Source organism: Xenopus tropicalis, chromosome 9 (genome assembly GCF_000004195.4).
Source record: "Xenopus tropicalis strain Nigerian chromosome 9, UCB_Xtro_10.0, whole genome shotgun sequence".
Taxonomy (NCBI): domain Eukaryota; kingdom Metazoa; phylum Chordata; class Amphibia; order Anura; family Pipidae; genus Xenopus; species Xenopus tropicalis.
In genome coordinates this window covers 67579737-67604689 of record NC_030685.2, presented here as the reverse complement: position 1 = coordinate 67604689, position 24953 = coordinate 67579737, and the positions used below count along the sequence as shown (strand labels likewise).

General features: G+C 37.6%; 1 protein-coding gene across 3 annotated transcripts in view; it reads left to right on the top strand.

Annotated features, from left to right (window-relative positions):
• The first annotated feature begins 503 nt into the window (after positions 1-503).
• The window catches only part of hat1 (histone acetyltransferase 1), a 38330-nt gene continuing 13880 nt past the window's right edge, over positions 504-24953 (top strand). The window contains exons 1-9 of one of the 3 annotated variants that reach the window (XM_012970070.3): positions 504-612; positions 3442-3561; positions 5588-5659; positions 7492-7567; positions 8964-9084; positions 17222-17401; positions 17698-17819; positions 18326-18430; positions 21224-21330. In XM_012970070.3, the coding sequence (XP_012825524.1) occupies positions 3501-3561; positions 5588-5659; positions 7492-7567; positions 8964-9084; positions 17222-17401; positions 17698-17819; positions 18326-18430; positions 21224-21330 (844 nt within the window). In that variant the 5' untranslated portion in view covers positions 504-612; positions 3442-3500. 3 annotated transcript variants of the gene reach the window in all.

The window sequence follows — 24953 nt, the reverse complement described above, 5'->3', positions numbered from 1 at the left end:
AACCCCAGGTCCCGAGCATTCTGGATAACAGGTCCCATACCTGTATCGTGAATGGGCTCCTGCACACTTCAGAGTGTGAAGGAAATGAAAAATAATAAGATTACTATTGGTCAATAGCACCCATTGCCTTCTCCTAATTAAATTAGCAATTGTGTGAAAATCTGGCCCTTGTTTACACAAAGAAACTAAGTACAAAAAACTACACTATGACTTAAAGTCACATGGCCCTAGTTTGCCCTATTTTTCGATGAACAAGCTCAGATGGCAGCAAGAAGTGTTGGAAAGCAGGAAAAATGCAATTTTATTTGTTTTAGAGAAGAAAATATAAATTAAAAACCCCCAAATCTTCTTAACTTTTTCATTCCTAGTACCTGCGACCAAATGCAAAAAGTTTGCGAGCGCACCCTGACAAACTTACTCGCAGTTCTGCTCGTTTAACACTGACATTCCCCTTCCCTCCGCGTCACTCCCCCACAGAGCGGCTACGTGCTGCGTCACTGCGGGTACGTGACGTCGTGACATCACAGTCTCGCGTGATGTGAGTTGTAGCTTCGGGATTTCCTGGAAGACTGGCGCCAAGAAGATATTGATATTAACAGCGTTGCCGGACGTGTAAGTAGCGTTCCGGGACAGCGGGCTGTGTTAGAAAAAAATAAATCGGGACTGTTGGGCAGTGTGGAACATGTAGTATGTTATGCGCAGCTTGTGGCTGGTACTTGCACAGCAGTTTGGGGCATTCTGGCAGATGTCAGGGCCGGTTTTAGGAGAGGGCAGAAATAGCTTTCCTGTGGGCCTTGAAATAGATACAAGTCAAAAGATAAATCGTAGAATAGTATATACGTCAGAGTTATCAAACCCACTGCCTTTCCATTCTAAGGCTTATTGGACATGGGGTGTTTGGACTGCTGCTGGTACCTGCTCACAATGCTCCTGCCTGTCTGTAGCCATGCAAAAACTCTACAGCCAATGTGTTAATGTTGACGTTATGGCCAACCAATCAGCAATCAGTCACCTGGTAGTCACAATGCTCCTGTCTTCCTGTTACCATGCAAAAACTCTAAAGCTAATGTGTTATTGTTGACATCATGTGGTGTATGTATTATAACTGGAGGCAAACATCACTGGTGATGTTGTCTATAGCAACCAATTAGCAATTTGATTTGAACGGTTACCTGCAAATTAGAAAACAAAAGCAAAGAACTGATTGGTTGCCATGAGCAACATCATCAATGGTGTTTGTCTCCCAGTTGTTCACATTCAAATAGACTTTTAGTATGATGTAGGCAATCATTTTATTTTTTATTTGTGTTTTTCAGTCATGTAGCTTTTTGTTTAGCAACTCTCCAGTTTGGAATTGCACTAGCTATCTAGTTGCTAGGGTCCTGGTTACCTTAGCAACCAGCCAGTGGTTTGAATCTGAGACAGAAATATGATTAAAAGGGAGTCTGAATAAAAAGTAACCATAATAAAATTGTAAGCTTGCAGTATTTTTTAGCTGCGGTGGTCAGTGACCCCCATTTGAAAGCTGAAAAGATGTGGAAGAGGAAGGCAAATTGTTCAAAAACACTAGAAAATAAATGATGAAGACCAATTGCAAAATTGCTAGGAATAGGACATTCTATAACCTACGTTTCCTTAAAGGTGACCCACCCTTTAATATAAACACCCTTCTATGTGTCAGCCATAAAATTACAAGTGGTAAGAGTTGGAATGGTGTGTTGTATGGTGCTACATTTTACTGGATAGCTGTGACAGACAAAATGCCCAATGTGCCAGTAGCCATAGCCATACTGCAGCTCTGGTTTATGTAGTACCAAAGCTGCTTGATGGACAGCCATGGAGATCACGCAGCATTTGTAATTTTCGATTAGGGTCTCCATTTTTTTATTGGCCATTCTGTAAAGTGAAATGTAATCAAACACATTCCCTAATCAAATGTACAATTTTTCTTTTAATTGGAGATTCAGGCAGTTGTATGGGGCCCTGACAGCCTGCCCCACTGATCTCTATCTGAATATCACCGTGCTTGGTATTTTTATGTATGGGTATGGGATCTGTTATCTGAAGACCCATTATCCAGAAAGTTCCAAATTATGGAAAGGCCATCTCCCATAGACTCAATTATAAGCAAATACTTTTTAAAAATAACTAATTTTTTAAAAATTAGCTGCTGTGATCAACTTTGAAAGCATGGATTATTACTGTTAAAGGGCTGCCAAACTAAACTTGATACAGGTATAGGACCCGTTATCCAGAATGCTCGGGACCAAGGGTATTCCATATAAGGGGTCTTTCCATAACTTGGATCTCCATACCATAAGTCTACTAAAAAAAACAATAAACAATTAATTAAACCCAGTAGGATTGTTTTGCACCTAATAAGGATTATATATATATATCTTAGTTGGGATCAATTACATGGTATTGTTTTATTACTACAGAGAAAAAGGAAATCAGTTTTAAAATTCTGAGTTATTTGATTAAAATGGAGTCTATGGGAGACGGGCTTTCTGGATAATGGGTTTCCGGATAAGGGATCCCATACCTATACAGTAAGATCAGTGTACAAAATACAGCATTTCTAGTTATGGTCCTTTAGGCTTTTGCTTATTATAAGTTAAACAGGTCACTGTGTTCTCTGAAGATATGGGACCTGTTATCCAGAATGTTCGGGATCTGGGGTTTTCCAGATAAGGAATCTTTCTGTAATTTGGATGTCCATACCTTGGGAATAAACCCGGTAGGATTGTTTTGCCTCCAATAAGAATTAATTATATCTTAGTTGGGATCAACTACAATGTACTGTTTTATTATTACAGAGAAAAAGTCAATCATTTATAAAAAATTTAATTATTTGCTTAAAATGGGAGTCTATAGAAAATGGCCTTTCCGTAATTTGGAACTTTCTCCCTTCATGACGTCAGAGATGGGCAGGGTTGGACTCATACCTACAAATACTACTGACTCCCCAGGTTGGGTGCTGGTCAGCCAGCACATCACCAATTGGTACTCCATTGGATAGCAACTGCAACAGAGAAATATCAATTTGTGCATTACACATGTTAACTTTGTAAAACGTAACTTCCTTGAAGAAATGATGGTATGGTAGGAAGGAAATATAGACACCTGTTGCATTATTATATTATATACAGTTACTGATGTTGTATAGCTTTGGGCAAGCAATTTTTCATGTACAGTGAGTGGCATTTTCCATTTATTTCACTGAAAAGTTTGTAGAATTATTATCATTGTCTTTCATCAGCTGAAAGGGATAATAATATCAGTAAGAGAGACGTAATGTCCTGCTTTTTTTTTTTTCAAGTTTACAATAAAAACATAGAAACTCCTTTGTCTGTATAAGTCTCTATTCCTCACAGTTTGAAATTTATCTTCTCTTTTTTTGTTGTGGTTATTGAATTATTTAAATTATTTGTCCTGCAGCTGTCAAACTTGAAATTTCAACTGATACGCCTAACAACCAGGAAGTACTGTAAAGTCAGATGGCAAATGAAGAGTACAAGGCCCAAACAGAAAGAACCAGATTACCAGATAGCCTTTTAGGTACATACTACAAATATATACAGTACATTATATGCTTGATTTACAGGAATAGTTGTGAATAGTAGGCACAAGTAAAGCAACCTATAGCAAATCAAATCTAATTTATTTGCTTGATGTAAGTTTGACCAAAGAAAGCAAATGTCTGCCAAATGTCCCATACAGAATTATATACATTCTTGGAGTACAGTTATCGGACCCCTTATCCGGAAGCCCATTATCCAGAAAGTTCCGAATTATGGAAAAATCATCTCCCATACACCCATTTTAACCAAATAATTCACATTTTTAAAAAATGATTTCCTTTTTCTCTGTAATAATAAAACAGTACCTTGTACTTGATCTCAACTTAGATATAATAAATCCTTATTGGAGCCAAAACAATCCTATTGGGTTTAATTACTGTTTAAATATTTTTTTTAGCAGAGTATGGGCCGTGACACACGGAGATTATTTGCACCGCGACTAATCTCCCCGCAATTCCATCCCACCGGCTACAATGTAAGTCGCAGGTAGGGTGGCATACGCGGCGCCGCGATTTGCCTAAGTTTCCTCTCAAGGCGACTTCGGGAAATTGTGGCGCCTCATATGCCATCCCACCGGCGAATATATATATTTATTTTGCCACCATTGGGATCATACTTATACTGAGATCTCAAACTGTTGTTGGGCTTTTGGCTTTCTTATAAACCCACTCTAATTTTTCGGTCAATGTTCTTTCCAATTAAGACCCCTCTGGTTCACAATAGACATCACCTTCAGTGTAGGGAGCGAGTGTCCTGTATATTACTAACATTGTATGGGGTTAAGCCCTAATTTATTGTACCCACTTTCATAGCAATACATAACAACTCTACAAAAATAAAAATATTACAATCCCATTATTTTTTTTATAGTAAGCATTGACTTAAATATAATGATTACATTTTGTCCCTTGGGGACATTTTATTTTTTAAATGTTTATTTAATATGCCAACTCAAGTGTTTTGCTTTATGAAACATGACAAAATGAAATGGAAGAGGCAATAATTTTACAGGCTCTTGCGTGTTTGACTGTTAGTTATAGTTTGATTGTTATGTATGTATATGTAAGACTTTAAAGTAGAATTATTTACCTTGATAACTTTAAAATCCGGGCTCCCCTTGGTTGTCAAGAAGTGAGTTTAGGGCTTAATACATAAACACCCATGTTCTGTTCATTCTTATGGGACTTTTAAAAGTGCATTTATCAATGAGTGGAAGTTAGAGTTCACCATTTGATAAATACTCTTCTAAAAATCCCATAGGAATGAATAGAACGTGGGTGAGTTCTTATGTATTTAGCTTTAAACTCACATTTTCATAAATCTGCCCCTAAGGGGCTGATTTACTTACCCACGAACGGGTCGAATGGAGTCCGATTGCGTTTTTTTCGTAATGATCGGTACTTTGCGATTTTTTCGTATGTTTTGCGATTTTTTCGGATTCTTTACGAATTTTTCGGATCCAATACGATTTTTGCGTAAAAACGCGAGTTTTCCTATCCATTACGAAAGTTGCGTAAAAAGTTGCGCATTTTGCGTAGCGTTAAAACTTACGCGAAAAGTTGCGCATTTTTCGTAGCGTTAAGTTTTACCGCTACGAAAAATGCGTAAGTTTTAACGCTACGAAAAATGCGCAACTTTTTACGCAACTTTCGTAATGGATACGAAAAACTCGCGTTTTTACGCAAAAATCGTATTGGTAACGAAAAATTCGTAAAGAATCCGAAAAAATCGCAAAACATACGAAAAAATCGCAAACAGTTCGTTTTCAAGTCGGAACTTTTCCAATTCGGGTCGGATTCGTGGGTTAGTAAATCAGCCCCTAAGTGTTGAAATAGGAAAGTGCTTTTACATTGTTGGGCGATGGTAAAATGTCTGCAAACCCACAATTAGTTTTATGAGTTTTTAGATATTTTGACTGCATCTAATCATACATAAGTGCAAATATACATATTTATCTAAAATTATTAACTGGCTGCCCTAATTATTGCTTGCTTATTCTTTAGGTCTCTCTGCTATGGAAAAGAAATTAGCCGAGTACAAATGTGACACAAATGAAGCAATAAAGCTAAAATTAGGTATGTTATCATGCAGTTTATTACCTTAACTTGACTTTAATATACACTTTATGGAGTGTAAAATTAGATTTTATTTAGAATGGTTTTGCTCCCTTTAACTGGGATGTTCTGGTGAAAATGTATAAAACATTATGAAACAGGCAGAATATATTGCCATTTTAATATCAGTGAAATTCCTAAAACAATAACAACTAGCTATTTTTTTGATACAATAAAGCCTAATTATCAAAATTCGTTTTTTCAAAATAGAAAAAAATATGAAAACATTAACCAAACAAATTTGTACTGATTTATTAAAAAACTCAAGTATAAAATTAAACCAATTAAAAACACTTGAATGCAGCAAATTTGCAATCTACTTATAATTTTCAGCGGGTCTAACTAAAAAAAAGGGGGGTACTATTCTTTTGAGCGCTAAGCCACGATCTTGCCTCCTGTCCCTAGAATCCCCTGAGGTTCCCCTGCAACACACACAGTTGAGTAAAATCAGATCTTGGAAAGTAAAATCCAAACACTTAGGCTAATGTCCCACAGGGATATATAGTCACTGCGATTTTTAAAAAGCGTGTTGCTCGTCTTTTCCTAACAAAAATTACTAGAGATTTCTACAACTGAGCAATTCTATTTCCCACAAATCCAGCTGTCATATATCCCACAATTAGAAATTACATTAATTTACTTTCAGCGTTTCCAGTAGCTATGAATGACAATGCTTTCTTTGTAAAATCAGTCAAAAAAGGGTCTCATAGCGATTCGGAGCTATAAACGATTTGAAGTAGTATTGTCGGTTTAGGTACTGGTGATTTATATTCTTCTCTATGTAGAGACAAAACGAGCGACTTGTCGCTGGAACTCGCTTTTTAAAAAACGCAGCAACTAATCTTTCCGTGGGACATTAGCCTTACTGTGGTGTGCATATACATAGCCCAGAGTTGTTACAAGTGATCATTCAATACTCAATAGAATTGTACCCTGGCTGGAGCGTTTTTCAGCAAAGAGGAGAGGTGGCCTGGTGAGTGAGGTTAGTGATTACAATCACTGGGAAGTACCTAACAAATTGGTACCAGTGATCAATCCTTTCCTTGTGCTTTGGTAAGTATCAGGCCTAATTTGGAACCATTCCTGGTCTATGTGTTGGCTCACCTGAACCACAGGGGGTAATTTATTATTAACCATACAGAACAGAAATCTTGAAACATATAGCTGTGGCTGTGCTAAGCAAAAGGTATATGTGTGTATATATATATATATATATATATATATATATATATATACACAAAAATGTTCCAAATGTAATAACTGCATGTGAGTTTTGGCAAATGGTAAATTGGAAAATGCTATACAATATTCCAGAAGTCACTTAAATCTCTACTGTGAAAGAACTTCAACTATCAACCACATTATAAAGCCTAAAAAATTGGTACTGTGCTATAGTCCACTAATTTCTGTCAATGCATCCCTGTCCACAATAGCTGGAAATAATTCATGCTAAAAAAGTTATTCATATTCATTTGTTTTAAGGGCCCTGAAAAAATAGTATAAAATTAAAGAGATGCTACTTTTAGGTCCTGCATCACAGTTTTGTGCAGGAAAATCCTAGATTTACTATAACAGCTCTAAAATTGTCTTTCTGTAAACTATCGAGGTTTAATAAACTTTGATGTGCAACCTTGCAAGAAAATCAAAACTGATGCCTCTATTTCCAATTTGGTTAAACCCTAGAAAATTCTTTTGTTTTGATCCTGAAAACCTCAATCAGTGTTTTATTGTTCCCAGATGTACAGGTGGTGTTTCATGTCCTGATTATATCTGCTGTTTTGTTTCCTGTTCAGTACGCTTTCCAGAAGACATCGAAGATGAGAGCATGACATTTAACCCAGAGTACAGCCACCAGATTTTTGGTGACGAGTAAGTATATTTTTCTGCATTATCACTTAGTTACCATAAAGCATACCTACACATCATATGTTCCATAAAGTTGTTATCCAGCGGAGTACCGGTATTTGCACCTTCATAGGAAATACAGTTATCCTATTTAATTTCTTCTGGCAGAGTAAAAGATTTGCAACTTTATCTACAAGATTTAGCTAAATGCCTAAAAAAACAACACACAGGCACAGCAGCTCTATCACAGGAACTGTTTGTGCATTCAAACTAGGGATGCACCAAATCCACTTTTTTTCGATTTGGCTGAACCCCCAAACCCTTTGTAAAGGATTCAGCCGAATACTGATCCGAATCTGAATCCTAATTAGCATATGCTAATTGGGTTTTAGAAGGGTTAAATCTGGGAAAAATTTTCAACTTCCGTGTTTGTGTGACAAAAAGTCATGTGATTTTTCAGTTTGGTTCAGCCAGAGGCATGGATTCGGCCGAATCTAAATCCTGCCGGAAAAGGCCAAATCTTGACCGAATCCTGGATTTGGTGCATCGCTAGTTCAAAGCCCACAGGCAGTCCCCATCTTGGGTCTTGTAAGGCTGTCTTTAGCATACCAGTAGTTCATTGTGGTATGAGCTGATGTGGAGAAGCAGATTTTAGATATTCTCAGAAGTAAATGATAGTAGACCAGAGTATGTGCTGTGAATCAGCAAAAAAGATGTTCAGCTTATGAGGACATATTAAGAGGCACAGATCTTCACTGCTGTAAGCTTGTAGTGGCCTTGGGCTGGTGCAGACTGCCACAAATGGTGTTGCATGTCTAGACCACTTCTTTGTTGGTGCCTTACTTTTTTTTTTAAAGGGTCAGGGGTTATTTTAAGGAATAACTTCTTGTATTATGCAGACCATGATGCTGTGAAACAATGTAAAATAATGAATAATTAAAAACAACATCATGATAAAAATTAACGTGAACGCCATCTTTACCTTGCAAATATTAGGTATAGTGGTTCTCAAAGTTCATGTGAGAAAACCCACCAACATTGAAGAGCTGAAGCTGTTCTGTATGGATGAATGGGCTAAAATTCCTCAGAGCTGATGTGCTCAACGATTACCGCAAACATTTAGTTGCAGTTATTGCTGCACAAGTGGGTCACATCAAATACCGGGAGCACAATTCCCTTATTTTTGCCACAAGCAGATATGTTATTGAATCATATATATTTTTTAATCAATACATGAACAAATATAATAAATTTTTGTTTCACTAGGGTTTCTTTATCAACTTTTAGGACCTGTTTGAAAATCACATGATGTTTTAGGTCACACTCATAAAAAAATATAGAAAAAATTAAAGGCTTCACAAACCTTTAAGCATCCGGCTATTGTATGGAAAGGTTGGTTAACGCAATTTTTTTTTTCCAGAGAGGTAGCCTTTGGATACAAAGGTTTGAAGATCTTGTTGTACTACAGTGCTGGAAACTTATCTAATATGTTTCGGGTGGAGTACAGCTCTAAAGTTGACGATAAGTTTGATTTGGTCCAGGTAAAATGTTTAATATGTTTTTGTGCAGCTTAAATGTTTTATAGTAAAGTGAAGTGCATTGTTAGGATTGCATATATATGGTTTATTTTTATATTTACAGTAACATTGAACTTTTATATATAAGTGACAAAAGGGACACAAACAATGCAACTGTGGCTGTACTGACCATACTCTTTCTGTGTATGCCACTCCAGAATCGGCAGAGATTTCTTAGAAGCAGAGTATATAGTACTCTCTTATAAATCCACCAAAAGATGTCACTTCAGGAGAAAACATAGCTGGTTACATAATGCTGCAGATGTTTGCTGCTCCTGTAATTATGTGGAACATCTTTATGTGGATATCTGATTCTTGTGGAATTCTGTTTGTTTTAATATTTTGCTCTTCCACTGACTTCGACTGATTAGTTAAGGCTTAGACTAATATAGGATCTATTCTAAACTATGATATTTCCTTGTGGGTTTTTATTTTTTGCAGAAAGAGCAGATGCAACTTACCCAGCATAACAGGGGAAATTAGAAAATTGTGTAACAAGTTTAATATTTTAAACAGTAACAACAAAAAATGAAATCTTTTAAAGGAGATCTAAAGCCTAACTAAAGAAGTGTACAATATGTTTTGATGTTCTATATATACTGTATATATAGAAAATAAATATCGCAATATATGGCTGATTAATACTGATTATTAATACATAGCTGCTTAGAAACCAGTGCAGTTAGCATCAGAATAATTTAACTATCAGCCCTGTAGCCTCAGCTTATATGAAAGACAAACCTCATTTTCTGTTTGAAACTTGGGATGACCCCCTATGCTCAGCTTCTCAACAGTGTCATTTTGTGTGAAGTAGCAAAATCATGGTTTTGTTTTAGTGCTGTTTGTGATAACTTAGTTTTAACAATGAGAGGGAAATAACAAAACAAAAACTGTACTACCATGTTAGCTGGTGGCAAAAATAATAAATAAATATAAAAGCATTGCAGAAATGATACATATATTGGCTAACAATAAAAATACAGTGCAAGCTTTCAGAGCTGTAAATCCCCTTTGTGAGGTAAAATACAAATGAAAGCTGGAATGGCACAACGTATATACTGTTAAATCAGAGAGAAGTGTTCATAAGCAATACAATTTACAAATAGCTAAAGATAACTTGTAGAGATAATAAAAGTAATTAATATTAATAAGGGTGGGTTGTTAATAGTTCAGGGGTCTGGATTCAGTCAGGTCACATAGTGTGACATGAAACCTGACCCCAAATTAAGGCCCTGTCTTAATGTGTTAAATAGTCATTAAAAATTATGGCCAAGTTAGACAACAATTTCCTGGCTTCCTGCAACACCAGGCCTTTGACCTATTTACGGTATATAGATAACATACTTATCATATGGACGGCATCAGAAAAAATTGACATTCCACCAGAGAATTTAACCAATTTCTTCCTAATATCAACCATAACCTTAACCATTACTCTTCACACATTAATTTCCTGAATACCACCATCTATATGTAAAATGGAATCATACAAACATCCCTATACCAAAAAACAACAGACCATCCTGTATATGTTAGATGGAACAGTCTCTATTCACATCACATTAAAAAAAGCAATTGTTTTTAGCCAGGATCTGAGATACAACTGGATTTTCTCAAACCTTGATGAAAGAAATAAACATCTCCATTCCCTATGGATGACTTTTGTTAATCAGGGCTACCATCCACAGGTTACTGATGACACTCTTGGAATACAAAGAAAAGACAGACAGGTGACCTATTGTAGTCACCTACAACCCACTGCTTAACATTATTAGAAAAATAGCCAGAGACCTTCAACCCATGCCCCATACAGATACCAGACTAAAGGAATATTCCTTGAACTACCTCTTTTGTGTAATACCAATTAAACAAAAAGTGAACACCATTTGGGACTGTTCATGTGCTTTCTCCAATGTGGTGTGCATGATAATAAGTGCTCTACAGAAGAAATGTATATTGAAGAAATGGGGGGAAAACTACGCACAAGGATGAACCATCAACGACATATAATTGAGACCAAAGCGTGTGATATAACAGTGGGACAACAGTTATGCAGTCAAGACCACAGGCTTCAGGACATGAAGGTCTCAATTTTAAAAGGGAACTTTTAAAACTGAATGAGAAAGAAAGATTTATGAATTCAAACATATAGTTACAGAACTTTAATGTGGGGTCAGGTTTCATGTCAAGCTATGTGAACTGACTAAATCCAGACCCCTGGACTATTTACAACCCACCCTAATTAACATTAATTACTTTTATTATCTCCACAAGTTATCTCTATCTATCTGTAACTTCCTAATTTATTGCTCATGAACACTTCTCTTGCTTACAATGTATTTTTATTGTTAGCCAACAATGAGAGGGGTGAATTAGCAGAGACAATGAAATAAAGCATTGCTCTATCTGCTATATGAACTATATAAAATCTGAACCATTACATATTTTTTTTAACCTTGTATAAATAATGTAATGGTAATAAAATGTAATGGTATCATGTGATGGCAATTGATTAAGTTTTAAAGGGATGTTAACTGACCATTAAGCAAAAAGCATGCTAGATCCTCTGTTGGGAATGTGAGTACCAAACAGGAAGAATTAAGTACTCAGTAGTGATTTTTGGGTCAACAAAAAGTAGACCCACACCCAACCCTTACCTGACTCTAAACTGCAGAGCCTCGGTAGTCATAGATCCATGCCTGCCCCCTTTAGGGATTGGGCATGCAAGCGCAAATCTACAGCAAAGTCTGGAGGCAAAAGTGGGGAATTGCAAGGTTGCGGTGGGTACAGGCCGGTATCCACACACATTTTGTGGGAAGGTTTAGGCGCACCCTGCCCACAAAAGTACTCGGAGAAAACAGCTGAAAAAGCCCTTCTTGCTTACGAGATTCTATACAGGACATTGGGTTGCTGACTTTGTACTATAAGGACTGGATCATCACCATTGTTATGAATGGATATTAATGTATTAGAGACAAAAAACAGGAACATTTGAATTCCTGGGGCTCCAGTTATGACATCCAGGACCTATGCCTGGCTTAATCACATTTCATAATGTAGCCTGTAAATTGGAAAGCGTTATGTTAGCTGTACCTTTATTATTCTCCTTCCCATGCTATGCTAACATTGTGTATAAGTGTCCTTCCTGTCCTGCACTTGTTTTCTTTGTCTGTCAACTAAACATTTAGCATAACTCCCTTCTATTTGGAACATTCACACACATTCCTGAATGTGAATAGATCTGCAGCAGTAACATGAGCCTTACCCAAGGATTACATTGTAACTGGGGAATTAACATAGTTTTCATGGCATAAAGTCAAAAGGGATTCAAACCAAAAGACAGATTGCTTGGAAAGACATTCTCACATTTTTTTTTAATGAGACATATGCTTAGTTCTTAGAACCTATACTGTATAAGCCATTATGCATAGGAGTTTGGCTTTTTGTGTGCCCATCAAGGCTAGCGCCACACGGAGTGTATAAACACCAAGCGGATATGCACCGGCTGAGAATCCATCCTATGGAACATATTTCAGCTGGAAACTGCTCAAGTATGCAGTTCTGGGCTGAAATACACTGTCTGTGCCTGCACCCAGGCCAAAGCAGTGCCTCCAGGTACAGACACAACTTTCAGATTTTTAAAGCATAGGAGCAGATTCTTGGTCTGTGCTTATCCCAGGGACAAGAATGAGCCCCATGTGGGCAAAGCTGATGGCTTTGCCTCTCTTGGCCAATTTGCATGACTGTTGGACTGTTAATGGGCCCAGAATAGTGGTCTGTCTCCTCATCTAATATCTAATTAAGACAAAGAGGCTAAGATATTATTTGGGCTGGCCAAAAGAGTGATTGAAATGTTCCTTGTACATTGAATCTACTTGGTTACTAGTATTGCTACCTGTCCAGTTCAAAACTGCTTGTCCACTTTTCAGAGTTCTGAAACACGCTCAAAATTTTATCAAAATGATCATCGAATTGTCCAGTCCTGTCAATGATATTATTGCCCCACCCACTGACATCAGCCCCGCCCCATAACATCCTGCCCTCTGGCGTCACCCATCCTCCCCACTAAAGACATCTGCCCAGTACTTTCCCTACCAGGAGAAGAGGTAAGATGGAATTCCATTTTGGTTACCCACTTTTCCATTTGTTGAATCTTGATATTTGGAAGCTCTTCCAGCGGATATACCAATCAGCCTTTTAAAACAGGGATTGACAATCTAGTGTATTTACTAAAGGCCAATAAAGGTCAGTTTATGACCAGTTTTATTTGTGGACAGTTCAATTCATAATTGATTTCTTAATTACATATTATTTTCATTGTATGTTAAAAAATAATTTGATTAATCATAGAAAGATATAAATAAAAATATACATACATACATAAAAGCTGTGTATAAATTCAAATAAACACTGTTTCCATTAGTTTGTTGCCCAAATGTTGGGATATAGCATCAATATGATCTATATCAGTATCGGCCCATTTATGCTATGATAGAGCTAAGACACACAAACCTATTTGTAGCCACCTACTTTTTGGAGCTACAAAATAGACAATGCTAATAATTACTGATCATTTTCAATACGTGTGTTTTAGCAGAGGTATTGTCTATGGCAGGGTATTTTCTGGCGTTTAGTAGCAGTGACAAGTAGCTGGCTAAAAGCGGCACCCGGCGTTCTCACCACTAATGTGGAAATTTAGCCTCCAGCAGTTTACTGGAAACCAATGTGGCAACTTAAAATATATGGATTTAGTTGGGGTAGGGATTGTATCTCTTAAAGGAACAGTAACACCAAAAAATTAAAGTGTATAAAAGTAATTACAATATAATGTACTGTTGCCCTGCATTGCTACAACTGGTGTGTTTGCCTCATAAAGACGACTATAGTTTATATAAGTAAGCTGCTGTGTAGCCATGGGGGCAGCCATTCAAAGGAGAAAAGGCACAGGTTACTTAGCAGATAACAGATAAACCCCCATTATATGGGGCTTATCTACTAGTTATCTGCTATGTAACCTGTGCCTTTTCTCCTTTTTTCCAGCTTGAATGGCTGCCCCCATGGCTACACAGCAGCTTATTTATATAGTAGCTTTTCTGTAGCAAAAACACCAGTTTTTTGCAGAGCAACAGCACATTATATTTTAATTACTTTAAAACACTTTAATTTTTTGATGTTACTGTTCCTTTAAGTAGACAGCAGTACAGAAGCTCCTGTTCTGTATTGCTGTCAGAAAACAGTTGTTTTCTTTATATTTTTTTTTAAAAGATAGGACTGGCCACTTCAATAGCAAAGACATTCTCCAAAGGCTAGAAGATTATTATTCCTACTGAAATTAAAAATAGTTAAGGAAGAGCTAGTAATCCTTTTAATATTTGGAAAGTGCAAAGTTTATTAAATTAAATGCATTTATATCTATTAGAAAATGTTCTGTTTGTGCTCTTGGAGAGTGACGGGTAGATAATATTATATTTATATGTCTTGGGAATGGTGCAAAAGAGGAAGAAGATTAATGACTTCAAATGTAACTGGCAAAAGAAAGAGTGCAGGGGTCATTGCTGAGCGCTGTGTTGGTCTCGTTCTGAAAGTGGAAAAGAGAGACTTGAATGTAAATACTGGAGGGCCCAAGCAGAATAAAATTGTTGGTGCCCCCTTCCATTATTGCTTCCCTAACCTACAGATGTAATACACAATAAAGTGCTATTCATCTGCAGGTGCATTGCATCAACTCGGGGATAAAGCCTGAAAAGACAGGAATTAGTAGCATGTTGCATTAGCCTTTTGTAGTGTATTTTGTTCTGAGCATCTTAATTTCCCTGTTTTGAATGGCAAGTAGCAAGAATCTTGGTTTTGAACTAATACTCATCATGCATGTAAACGGTGTGAAAGGGCTGCTTAGTAAGTTAACACAAAGTGTTCTTGTGTCAGCCCTTGTGGATATAGATACAATACAAACATTCCAGCTGAACTCCGGCAGACTCCATTGAGTTAAAACCTGGCTTTATTGTTTAATTGCCCTCCCCTACACAGAGAGAAAGAAGCCAACTGAATAGGATGCAAGCTCATTTTGTTGAATGCAGTGTTCGGCTTTTAGAAACTGCATTGAAGGGGCACGATTTTGTTAAGTTGAGACCAATTCATTACATTTTATTGCCTGGTGAGAAGCTGTAATATGTTATTGTGTATAGTTCATCAAATATTCATGGTTAAAGATAAGTAGTAAATGTATTCATTGAAGTGGCCTTAGGGGATTTGAAAAAGAATATGGAGTCTGCTTAGCTGACGGTCTGCGGGGAGACAACGCTTGTTTAACAAGCTTACGTCTAATCTCTGATTACAATTTGTCTGACAGGATTTCCTCTTTTATTGTTGGAAATCTGCATAAAACCTTTCACAAAAGTTGTAAATGCTTGTAATCCTAAATTGATGATCTTGACTTGCACTTTGTCTTTCCATAAGTAAGTGCTGCTTATTTAGTTTTTTGTGATTTCTGCCAAAAGTATTTACATTTTTTGTTACTCGTTCCTGTTATTTTTACAAATATATATATATAAATACAGGTATAGGAGCCATTATCCAGAATGCTCGGGACCAAGGGCATTCCAGATAAGGGATCTTTCCATAATTTGGATCTTCATACCTTAAGTCTACTAAAAAATCAACACAACATTAATTAATCCTCCAATAAGGATTAATTATATCTTAGTTGGAATCAAGTACATGGTACAGTTTTATTATTACAGATAAAAAGGAAATCAGTTTAAATAAATAATATAAGGTCCAATATGGAAACCAAAACGTCAGCCTGTAATGATGTAATAAAGGTTATTTTTTTTTTTTTAACTAAAACTCCAGTGTGCCTCAGCTCATGGGTATGCTGTATTGGACTGACTACTGATGGCACTCGGTAAAAAGTTCTGAAAGAAAGTGTTCAGTGGCATGGGAGTGCTGAAAACACTGTGGGAATATAAATATATATATAAATGCTCTTAAGTGACATGTACTACTCCCGAATCCACACCTACAGTACAGGAACAAAAAATGCATATGTTTTTTATTCCTGTAGGTGTGGATTCTGGAGTAGTACCTGTGACTCGAGCATTTATTGAAACCTGATGCACATCAAAAGCACACATAAATAATACCTAAAAATAAGCCTGAATATATTGCCTTTTGCAAAGTTGTGCTACTTGCTTGCATTTATATATTCAATATAGGAACTTAACAGTGATAGCATAAAGTTATACATACTTAGCATAGCTTTTAGGGACCTGAAAATATTTAATATTATCACAAGCCAGTAGTGTTTGACTTTTTGATCTGCTTCTTGCCACCCCAGTTGTTGGCCATTAGTTTAAGAGGCATTTCACATGTCATGAACAACTTATCTGTCTTCCCTTAGAATTGGCCCTTTATGATTCAGCTTTCTACTTAGAATGGGAAAACTATTGCCATTTATCCATGTGATATGTACACCATATTTATAGTACTGACACTTTCATGCAGTATATTGGAGATACAGAGGAAATAATAACTTGTGTAGAATTAAGCAAGACCTCAGGAGTTGTTTTTTTTTCTCCTGAAGGATATTTTTTTTTACAAAAGACAGATTGTGTTTTACATCCTGAAATCACTTAGTGAGTGTTATTAAAGCTTCTAGAGCAGGGGTCTCCAACCTTTTACTTGTGAGCCACATTCAGATGTAAAAAGAGTTGGAGAGCAACACAAGCATAAAAAAGTCTGTGTTCCAAATAATGGCTGTTATTGGCTATTTGGTAGCCCTACATGGACGGATAGGCTACAAGAGGCTCTATCTGGCAGTGTCAATCAGCTGGCAAGTAATTTAATTACATAGGGTGCTCATGTAGATCCTCTGGACATCACTTCCCAACATGGTCTTTGCAAAATGGGCTCTCCAGTCATCCCAAAAGATATCTGTCTACAGCCTGATCAAATGTATACATTGGACTATACCCTCTCATTTCAAGAACTTCCATTTCTGCAGCCATATTTAAGCCTGTGTTATGGCCAGCAATGCACATAGTACTTTTCTTATACTATCCATATCGCTTAAATTCTACTCTCTTTTTTTTCTCTTTTTAAGCCAGATGATGTTGAAAATAAAATCCGTGAACTCATTCCTTCGGGTTTTTGTTGTGGTTCCGATGATTTTATATCTTTGTTGGAAAAAGAGGTGAATTTTAAACCTATGGGGACCGTTGTTCACACTTACACTGTTCACAATGAAGAGGCTGGTGAAGATATCACATATCAGATATATAAGGTATATATATTTTGCAGAATTTATTTTAAAGTTGAGTTAAGTTGTAACAATACATGCAAGTGCTATTTTCCTATGGGCAAGTGTTGAATCTTATAGAAATTTTGGAAAAAGGACCAATAAACCAGGCTGATTACATGCTGGAAAGATACACTTAAATACATAGTCATGACTTGGAGTTTCAGTGGTCTTTGCTTTGTGAACATGTTAGCCCTGATGGCCGCCTTCCCAGCTTGAATTACTGTCAATGGTTTCCAAGACTGAGAGTCCCATCTGACTTTTCACGACATTTTCCCTAGGCTGACATGACATGTCCAGGCTTTCGAGAGTACCATGAAAGACTCCAAACCTTCTTGATGTGGTTTATTGAAACTGCTAGCTATATAGATGTAGATGACGAGAAATGGGACTACTTTCTAGTGTAAGTACTACTCTAAATCAACATAAAGCCCTTCCTTCTCTTTCAAAGCCTGAATTTTAATTTGTGGTCACCAATTATGCAGTAAGAGTATAATGATATTTTTTTCCCAGGCAAGACAAACCATTGTTTACAAGACTCGTTGCTTTCTTTCATTATTTTTTGGAGACCTTCAGAATAGTGCTGAATTAAACGCTGTTGTCCACTGGAGCTCTCCATGTAGGCTTAAACAGTAAAATGAGCTTTGCCTGTCTCTCCTTTTACTTGCCACCCATTCATCTGCACAATAGGCGAGTGCACTGAAGTGATGCAAAGAGGTCTGATTTATCCAAGTTGCAGCTCACCAATTAAGTGAATTGTGCATTCAGAATATAGCAGGTGTACCCACAGAACCCTCACAGAGTAGCTTGCTGACACTGGAAATTCACTCTTAGAATGGGAAAGGAAAATGGACCCTGCGTGGGAGCACGCCTGTAATTGACCCGCTTGGCTTTCTGTTTTATCTGCAGATTTGAGAAGTATAATAAGGATGGAGCTACACTCTATGCAACCGTAGGCTACATGACAGTCTATAATTACTACGTGTACCCAGACAAAACCCGGCCACGTGTAAGGTAATTGTCAGTGTAACACGTGCCTTTTTCTCCCTCCCTTCTTTTATTTCATAGGTGATTTCTTACTGAAGATCCTTGTACTGGCTTTAATTGTATGCAGTTTGCGGGGAACAAAGGCAAGAAAAAGTCTCTTGTTAATTAGGGCCAGAACAACCATTTCTTTTTAGAAAGACCAGTAATTGAAGGATCTTAATCTTTTGAAATGTGCGGATGTGTCTTATTGTGCAGTAAAATATATTTCACAACCACATAAGTTACCAATTTTACCCTTGGGCTCAACTGTCTGTTGGCCTCTGGGCTTAGACATGCAAACCAATTTCATTTTATATAAGAATATACTTGTGCGCAATATGACAAAATGATTCTCATATTATGTTTTATAAATATTAATAGCTAGTTTCTAGTATTATATCATTTCTAATGAATAAGTACTTTGTTTACTCATGCAAAGGGCTCATTCCCTGAGATTGCCATTGCTGCAGCCATTTATTCCTGGCCACCCATTTCCTAAATCACACAGCAAAATCACTGCTCTATAGGCAAATAAGAGTAAAGGCCCCCATACACGGGCCAATAGAAGCTGCCGATATCGGTCCCTTGGACCGACTCAGCAGCTTATCTGCCCGTGTAGGGGCAGAAACGAGCGGGCTGGCCGACCGATATCTGGCCTGAAATTGGCCAGATATCGATCGGCCAGGTTAAAAAGATTCAGTCGGATTGGTGGCCGCATCGGCTTGTTGATGCGGTCCCCGAACCGACTGCCCCATTGCCGCCTACATAATCCGGTCGTTTTTTTAAGTTCAAGCTCCCCGATATCCCCACCTCGCTTGGCGAGTGTATGGGGACCTTAAGTAGGGTTGCAGTCTCTCTTGCAATTGACATAAAAAAAAATATCAAACCTTTTTCACCATCTACTGCAGGGGTCCTCAAACCTTTTAAATAGGGGGCCAGTTCACGGTCCCTCAACACAGCTGAACCCCATCAAAACAAAAAATACACATCTAGCGATGAGTATACTTGCTTCCGATTGGCTACTCTGTACCCAGAGGACTGTGTAGTAGGAGAACAATTGGATTACTTCAGAGACCAACTTAATTTGATGACTGTACATCCCCTTTAAGTGCTCTGGCACACGAGGAGATTTGTCGCCAACGATTTTTAAAAGAGCGATTTAGCGACAAGACGCCAATGTTAACCAATGGAAATCACCAGCGTCAAAACATACGAGGCTCCTTCAAGTCGTCTGCTGTTTCAAATCGCACACAGACCCTTTTCTGAGTGACTTGAGTAAACATGTGGGAGGGGTAACTGTTGAGTGGTACCATGGGTAGCAGATCACCTGGAGCTCAACTCGCATGAAATCTCTTCGTGTGTATTGTCGTGGCGACTTGACGCCAAAGCGCCGGGGGGAAAAAACGCAGGCGACAAATCTCCTTGTGTGCCAGAGCCCTAATATATGCTGTACATTTGTGTGCATTGTCACATGCACATCAATTGTGTTAAGCGGTAATTACAAATTGTTATTAAATATAAAAAAGGGGCCTCTTACATTCAGAAATGTTTTTATGTGTATTTTAGGTGTGCCTCAATAAATTCCTGTTTTTATTTTATATGTACACTTTTGATTGCAGTAGATCAGGGGTCCTTAAACTACAGCCCCCCAAGGTCATTTACCCGGCCTCCGCCCCCCCTGCATCCTCACTCCTGGCTACTACCTGTCTGCCTCAGCGTTGTCCTCTGCCCCGTGCGTCATGTTACCACGGCCCACGCTAATGGTGCGTCCAGCATCACACAGTCCTCTGGACGCAGTAGTAGCCAATTAGAAGCAAGTATGCTCATCGCTAGATGTGTATTCTTTGTTTCCATGGGGTTCATCTGTGTTGAGGGAATGGTATGGTCGGCTGCTGCTTAAGTTTCTTAAACAGCTTAGGTAGGGCTTACTGAGGTTGCCTGTTGGAGGGATAGAAACCAGATTGCTTATCTTAAAACAGTAAGAAAAAAAATAATGCATACATATTGGAAACTTAATTGTTTTAGGGATTCTTACAGAATTACTTAACCTAATGGGATGGCCTTACCTTCCTTTTAAAAATATTCAACCTATAATATAGCGGTGCAATAGGTGTACAAATGTGCCATAAGAAGCATGCTGCAGATTCAGCAGTAGAGTTATGCACCACAATATTGCTGGTGTTTCAGTTCCAACAATCAATAGAATGCCCCCTGTGAAGTAATGTGCCCCCATTGCAATATGTAATAGGGCATTAGTGAGGTAATGGATTGGTGTGAACCACAGTGCAGAGCTCATCTAAGTCAATAGCACCAAAAAATATATAATAATAAATATACTTACCTTCAGTGAGCTCTGTTTGTACTGGTCCACAAAGTCTTTAGCAGCGCAGCACAGAATAATAGTCCAGGTTTGTCACAGCATACATTGCTATTCAGCTTCTTGAAAACACCTGGAACAGATGCACCTCATGTTTCCAGTATTTAGCAATTTAATGTGTATTTTCAGTAAAGTAATTGGGTGTAACACCTCAGATGGTGCAACATGTAAATATGGATTACACTAAAAACAGTGCTTAATGTATATGAACCAGGCATGGTTCTAAAGACATTGTCAATGGGAAGTAACCAGTGAGGGATCTTATGGAACTGTTTGTAGACCATGAAGAGCTGCTGTGTTCTGTTGATAACCAGCTAAAAATCTCCTAGTAGATCGAAATCTAACTTTTGGGCACCCCTCTTATAAACACTGCTTTATTTTACCTTTTGACATTTTCTTTGCAGTCAGATGTTGGTTTTGCCACCATTTCAAGGGGAAGGTCACGGCGCCCAGCTCTTGGAAACTGTCCACAGATATTATGTATCTGCTTCCAATATTTTGGACATCACAGGTATTGTTTTTGCTCTGTCCAATCTATATATATTCTGTTTAATTGTTTGCCCTGAGCTTGTTGCAGTCGTCCAGATTGTTGATTTGAAAGTTAAACAACTTTATTATTAGAAATGTGTATTAAAGGCATTGAGTACGAAGAACTGATAGGGTGTTTGTATGGATGTTGCACTTATTAATTCAGTTGTGGTTTCATAAATTGGTTTGTTTCAGAAGTGGAAAATATAATTATCTCACAATAGAAGGTACAGCATTAAATATACTTTATTTTTATTGTACTAATTCAGCAAGTTCTTACACACACAAATATTTAAAGTGTTTCATTTCTTCTCTCGCTTGGTGGGCTCTTTTTATGAGTCCTAAAGTTTCCCTCAGAAAAAAATCTGTACATCAAATATTTTATGCATTAAAGTGAAAAACACAAATACTGTTAATCCTGTGAAAGGCACATTTTAATTTTCTGTTTCAACTAGTTTCAAGGTGGTCAGTGGTTTCAGTTGTGCTTTTTTAGCTGGGGTTTATTTCAAGAATTGCTTTGTAAGCACTTGGCAGTGGAGAAAAGCAGTCTATTATATGCAAGTACTGCTGCCCATAGAATAGTCTGAAGTAATTAAAGGGTCCATGAAGGGTCGCAAAGACTACTTGGGGAAGCAAAGGAAGTTTCTTTAGTTCTGGTTATTGAGAACATTGCAGCTATACTTTTGCAAACAATGGTCTGAGTTTCCCTTGGAACAATTCTAATCTTTTGATTGTTACTATTGTACTAGTGTTTCAGCACCACTTAACTGCCTTGAAAAAGGAAACATACACCAGTATTTAACGTAAGGCTCCTCTGTGTGATTCTTTCGTTAGTGAGGAACCCCTTAAGATACACCCACCTGATTATATATGCAATTGCCCCCATTAAACTACAATCATGGTCAGTTTTGTCTGTACTCTTTTAGGGAAAAGAGGTCCCCCGTGCCGGTGCTACCAACAATTAACCACCTGTATTACCTGTTAACCACACTGCAAAAAGTTAATCAAGGCTAAACCAGTTGTAATAAGGCAGCATAATTCCAGTTTAGCAATCAGTAACCACTTCTAAAATACTGATTATACAGGGGAAACAAATAACGCAGACATGAAGTAAATGAACAAGAAGATCAGAAAAGTTAGTGAAAGGCCAAGCAGAGAGTAGGCAGGTACTATGTTTAGTGAAATGAAAGCTTAGGTCAGAGATGAGAAAATTACAGACTGTGGGTCACCCAAGTACAAGAGAACCTGGCTGAATATGAACCGAATGGCTGTCTTTTAAGACCTGCAGGTATTATCCTGCTCTTTGTCAATCGCTTGGTGGGGCTAATATACACACCTGAAGCGTTCAGGAAAACCTTTGCATGCCTGAAAGGACCCTAGAGTGAAGGTGGCATCTTGATTTCAATTCGAATTAGCCCAATATGGCCCACCTAGGTGGGTATATCAGGAGCCGATCCGCTCACTTGTTAAATGAGTGGATCATACAGTTTATGGCCACCTTTAGATTCGGCAGCTTATCTGCCCGTCTATGGGACCCTCCGATGGGCCTACCTAACCTCTATCTAGCCAAAAATCGGGCAGGGTTTGTTTTCTCATCGGATTGAGAACCGCATCAGCTCATATTTCAGTTTTTGGGCTAAGCGATCGGATTAGCTCGATATTGCGTTCTTAAGGGGGATAATGGGGGGTGTATGGCCAGCATTACACAACCATAACAATTCTGCTCTTATCTAAATACCCTGCAAAGGTGTAGAATATACAGGTATGGGATTTGAGGTTTTCCGTGTTAAGTATCTCACTAAAAAAAATAATTGAAACATTAATTAAAACATTAATTAAAACCAATAGGATTGTTTTCCCTCCAATAAGGATTAATTATATCTTAGTTGGGATCCAAGTACAAGGTACTGTTTTATTATTACAGAGAAAAAGGAGGTCATGTTTTAAAATCTGAATTATTTGATTAAAATTGAGTCTGTGGAAGATGGCCATTTTGTAATTCTGAGCTTTCTGCATAATTGGTTTCCAGATAACTGATCCCATACCTGTACTGCAAAGCATAATAGTTGCTTAATAAGCTGCATAGGTATTAAAGCTTTATAAAAAAAAAAAAAGCATCTGGTCTCAGAGGAAGGGCTAGTTGGGATGTGACCTTGTGTTTGGTCTAAAAATGTCACTGTTGTATTTTGCCATTGGGGTGCCGAGACAATGACTTGCACTTCACAGTTCATTTATCATTGCCCATTATGTCTGCGTGGTAACTTATGGAATCCGTCGAGCTCTGAAGGACGGTCAGCCAAGATTCTTCGCCTGGGTGTCTGAAATGTATCAGTCATGTTAATCAGTAAAGCATGCTTGCTTAAAAAAAAATAAATGTTTTCCAGATTATGTTTAAGTATGTTATACAATTACAGGGGCTTTGAAGTTTTGTAACGTCTTCAATATCAGATGCTCTCTGGCTTTTCATATATCTCAAGAAAGTTATATTTGCTTATGAACTGAAAAGATAAGATCAACGTCTACTGCTCATAAACATGTTTAAGTACAAACACATAATGATTTTAAATTCCTTTGGATCATCTAGCAGTGCTTTAACAAGGGAGCTGCCTAATTCCCCGGAATGGTGTACTTTGGCTGGATGTACTTTTTCTTATTTTGATGGCAATTCAGCCTTTTAAATGTACAGTGTTTATAGTAAATGCTGCAAGAATGTGCATGCAGGGTTCAACTTATATGTAATAAAGGCACAGCTTGATAAATATAACCAGAGGCATTTATCAACAGGTTGACTGGAGCCAATAACCTGCCTTGTAAGATTTACTCAATTACAAACATGAAGAGACCGTTTCCTGGTTGGGATTGAGGAAAGTGATGTAAAAAGGAGACATTTTCCTTAACTGGGGTGGTCGTCTCTCTCTGAACCAGATGTGTGCTGAGATGCTAAATCATCAGATCAGCTATTTTAGGCCAAACTACCTTTTATTTCAGATGAATTAAAAGGTTGACTTGAATCTGGCCAGTACAAATTGCAAATTAGAATCTGTACTCCACTACTGCTGCTATTTTTAATTGTAACAAAAACATTTTCGCTTGTAGGAAAATCTGTGCATAAAATATACAGTAACAATTAGGGATGCACCGAATCCCACGCTACGCATATGCTAATTAGGATTCGGTTCGGAATTCGGCAGAATCCATCAGGGGGGGTTCGGCAGAACCCAGAAAAGTGCATCCCTAGTAACAATTGATATTTGATTTCTGAATCTTCTGATACAAGCTAGAAACAGAAGTATGGTTTTTATTTGTATCAATTCTTAAGATCTAAGTATCTTAAGATATAATGATTTCTTTTTGGAGGCAAAACAATAATATTTGGTTTAATTAATGCTTAAATGATTTATTAGTAGACTTGAGGTATGGAGGGCCAAATTACAGAATCATTATCTGGAAAACCCCAGGTCCTGAGCTTTCTGAATAACAAGGCACATACCTGTAGTAGTTAACACAGCTGAAATTTCAGGTATAGGATCCATTATCTGAAAACCCATTATCCTGAAAGCTTTTAGTCATGGGAAGGCCATCTCCTATAGACTTAATGTGAATAAA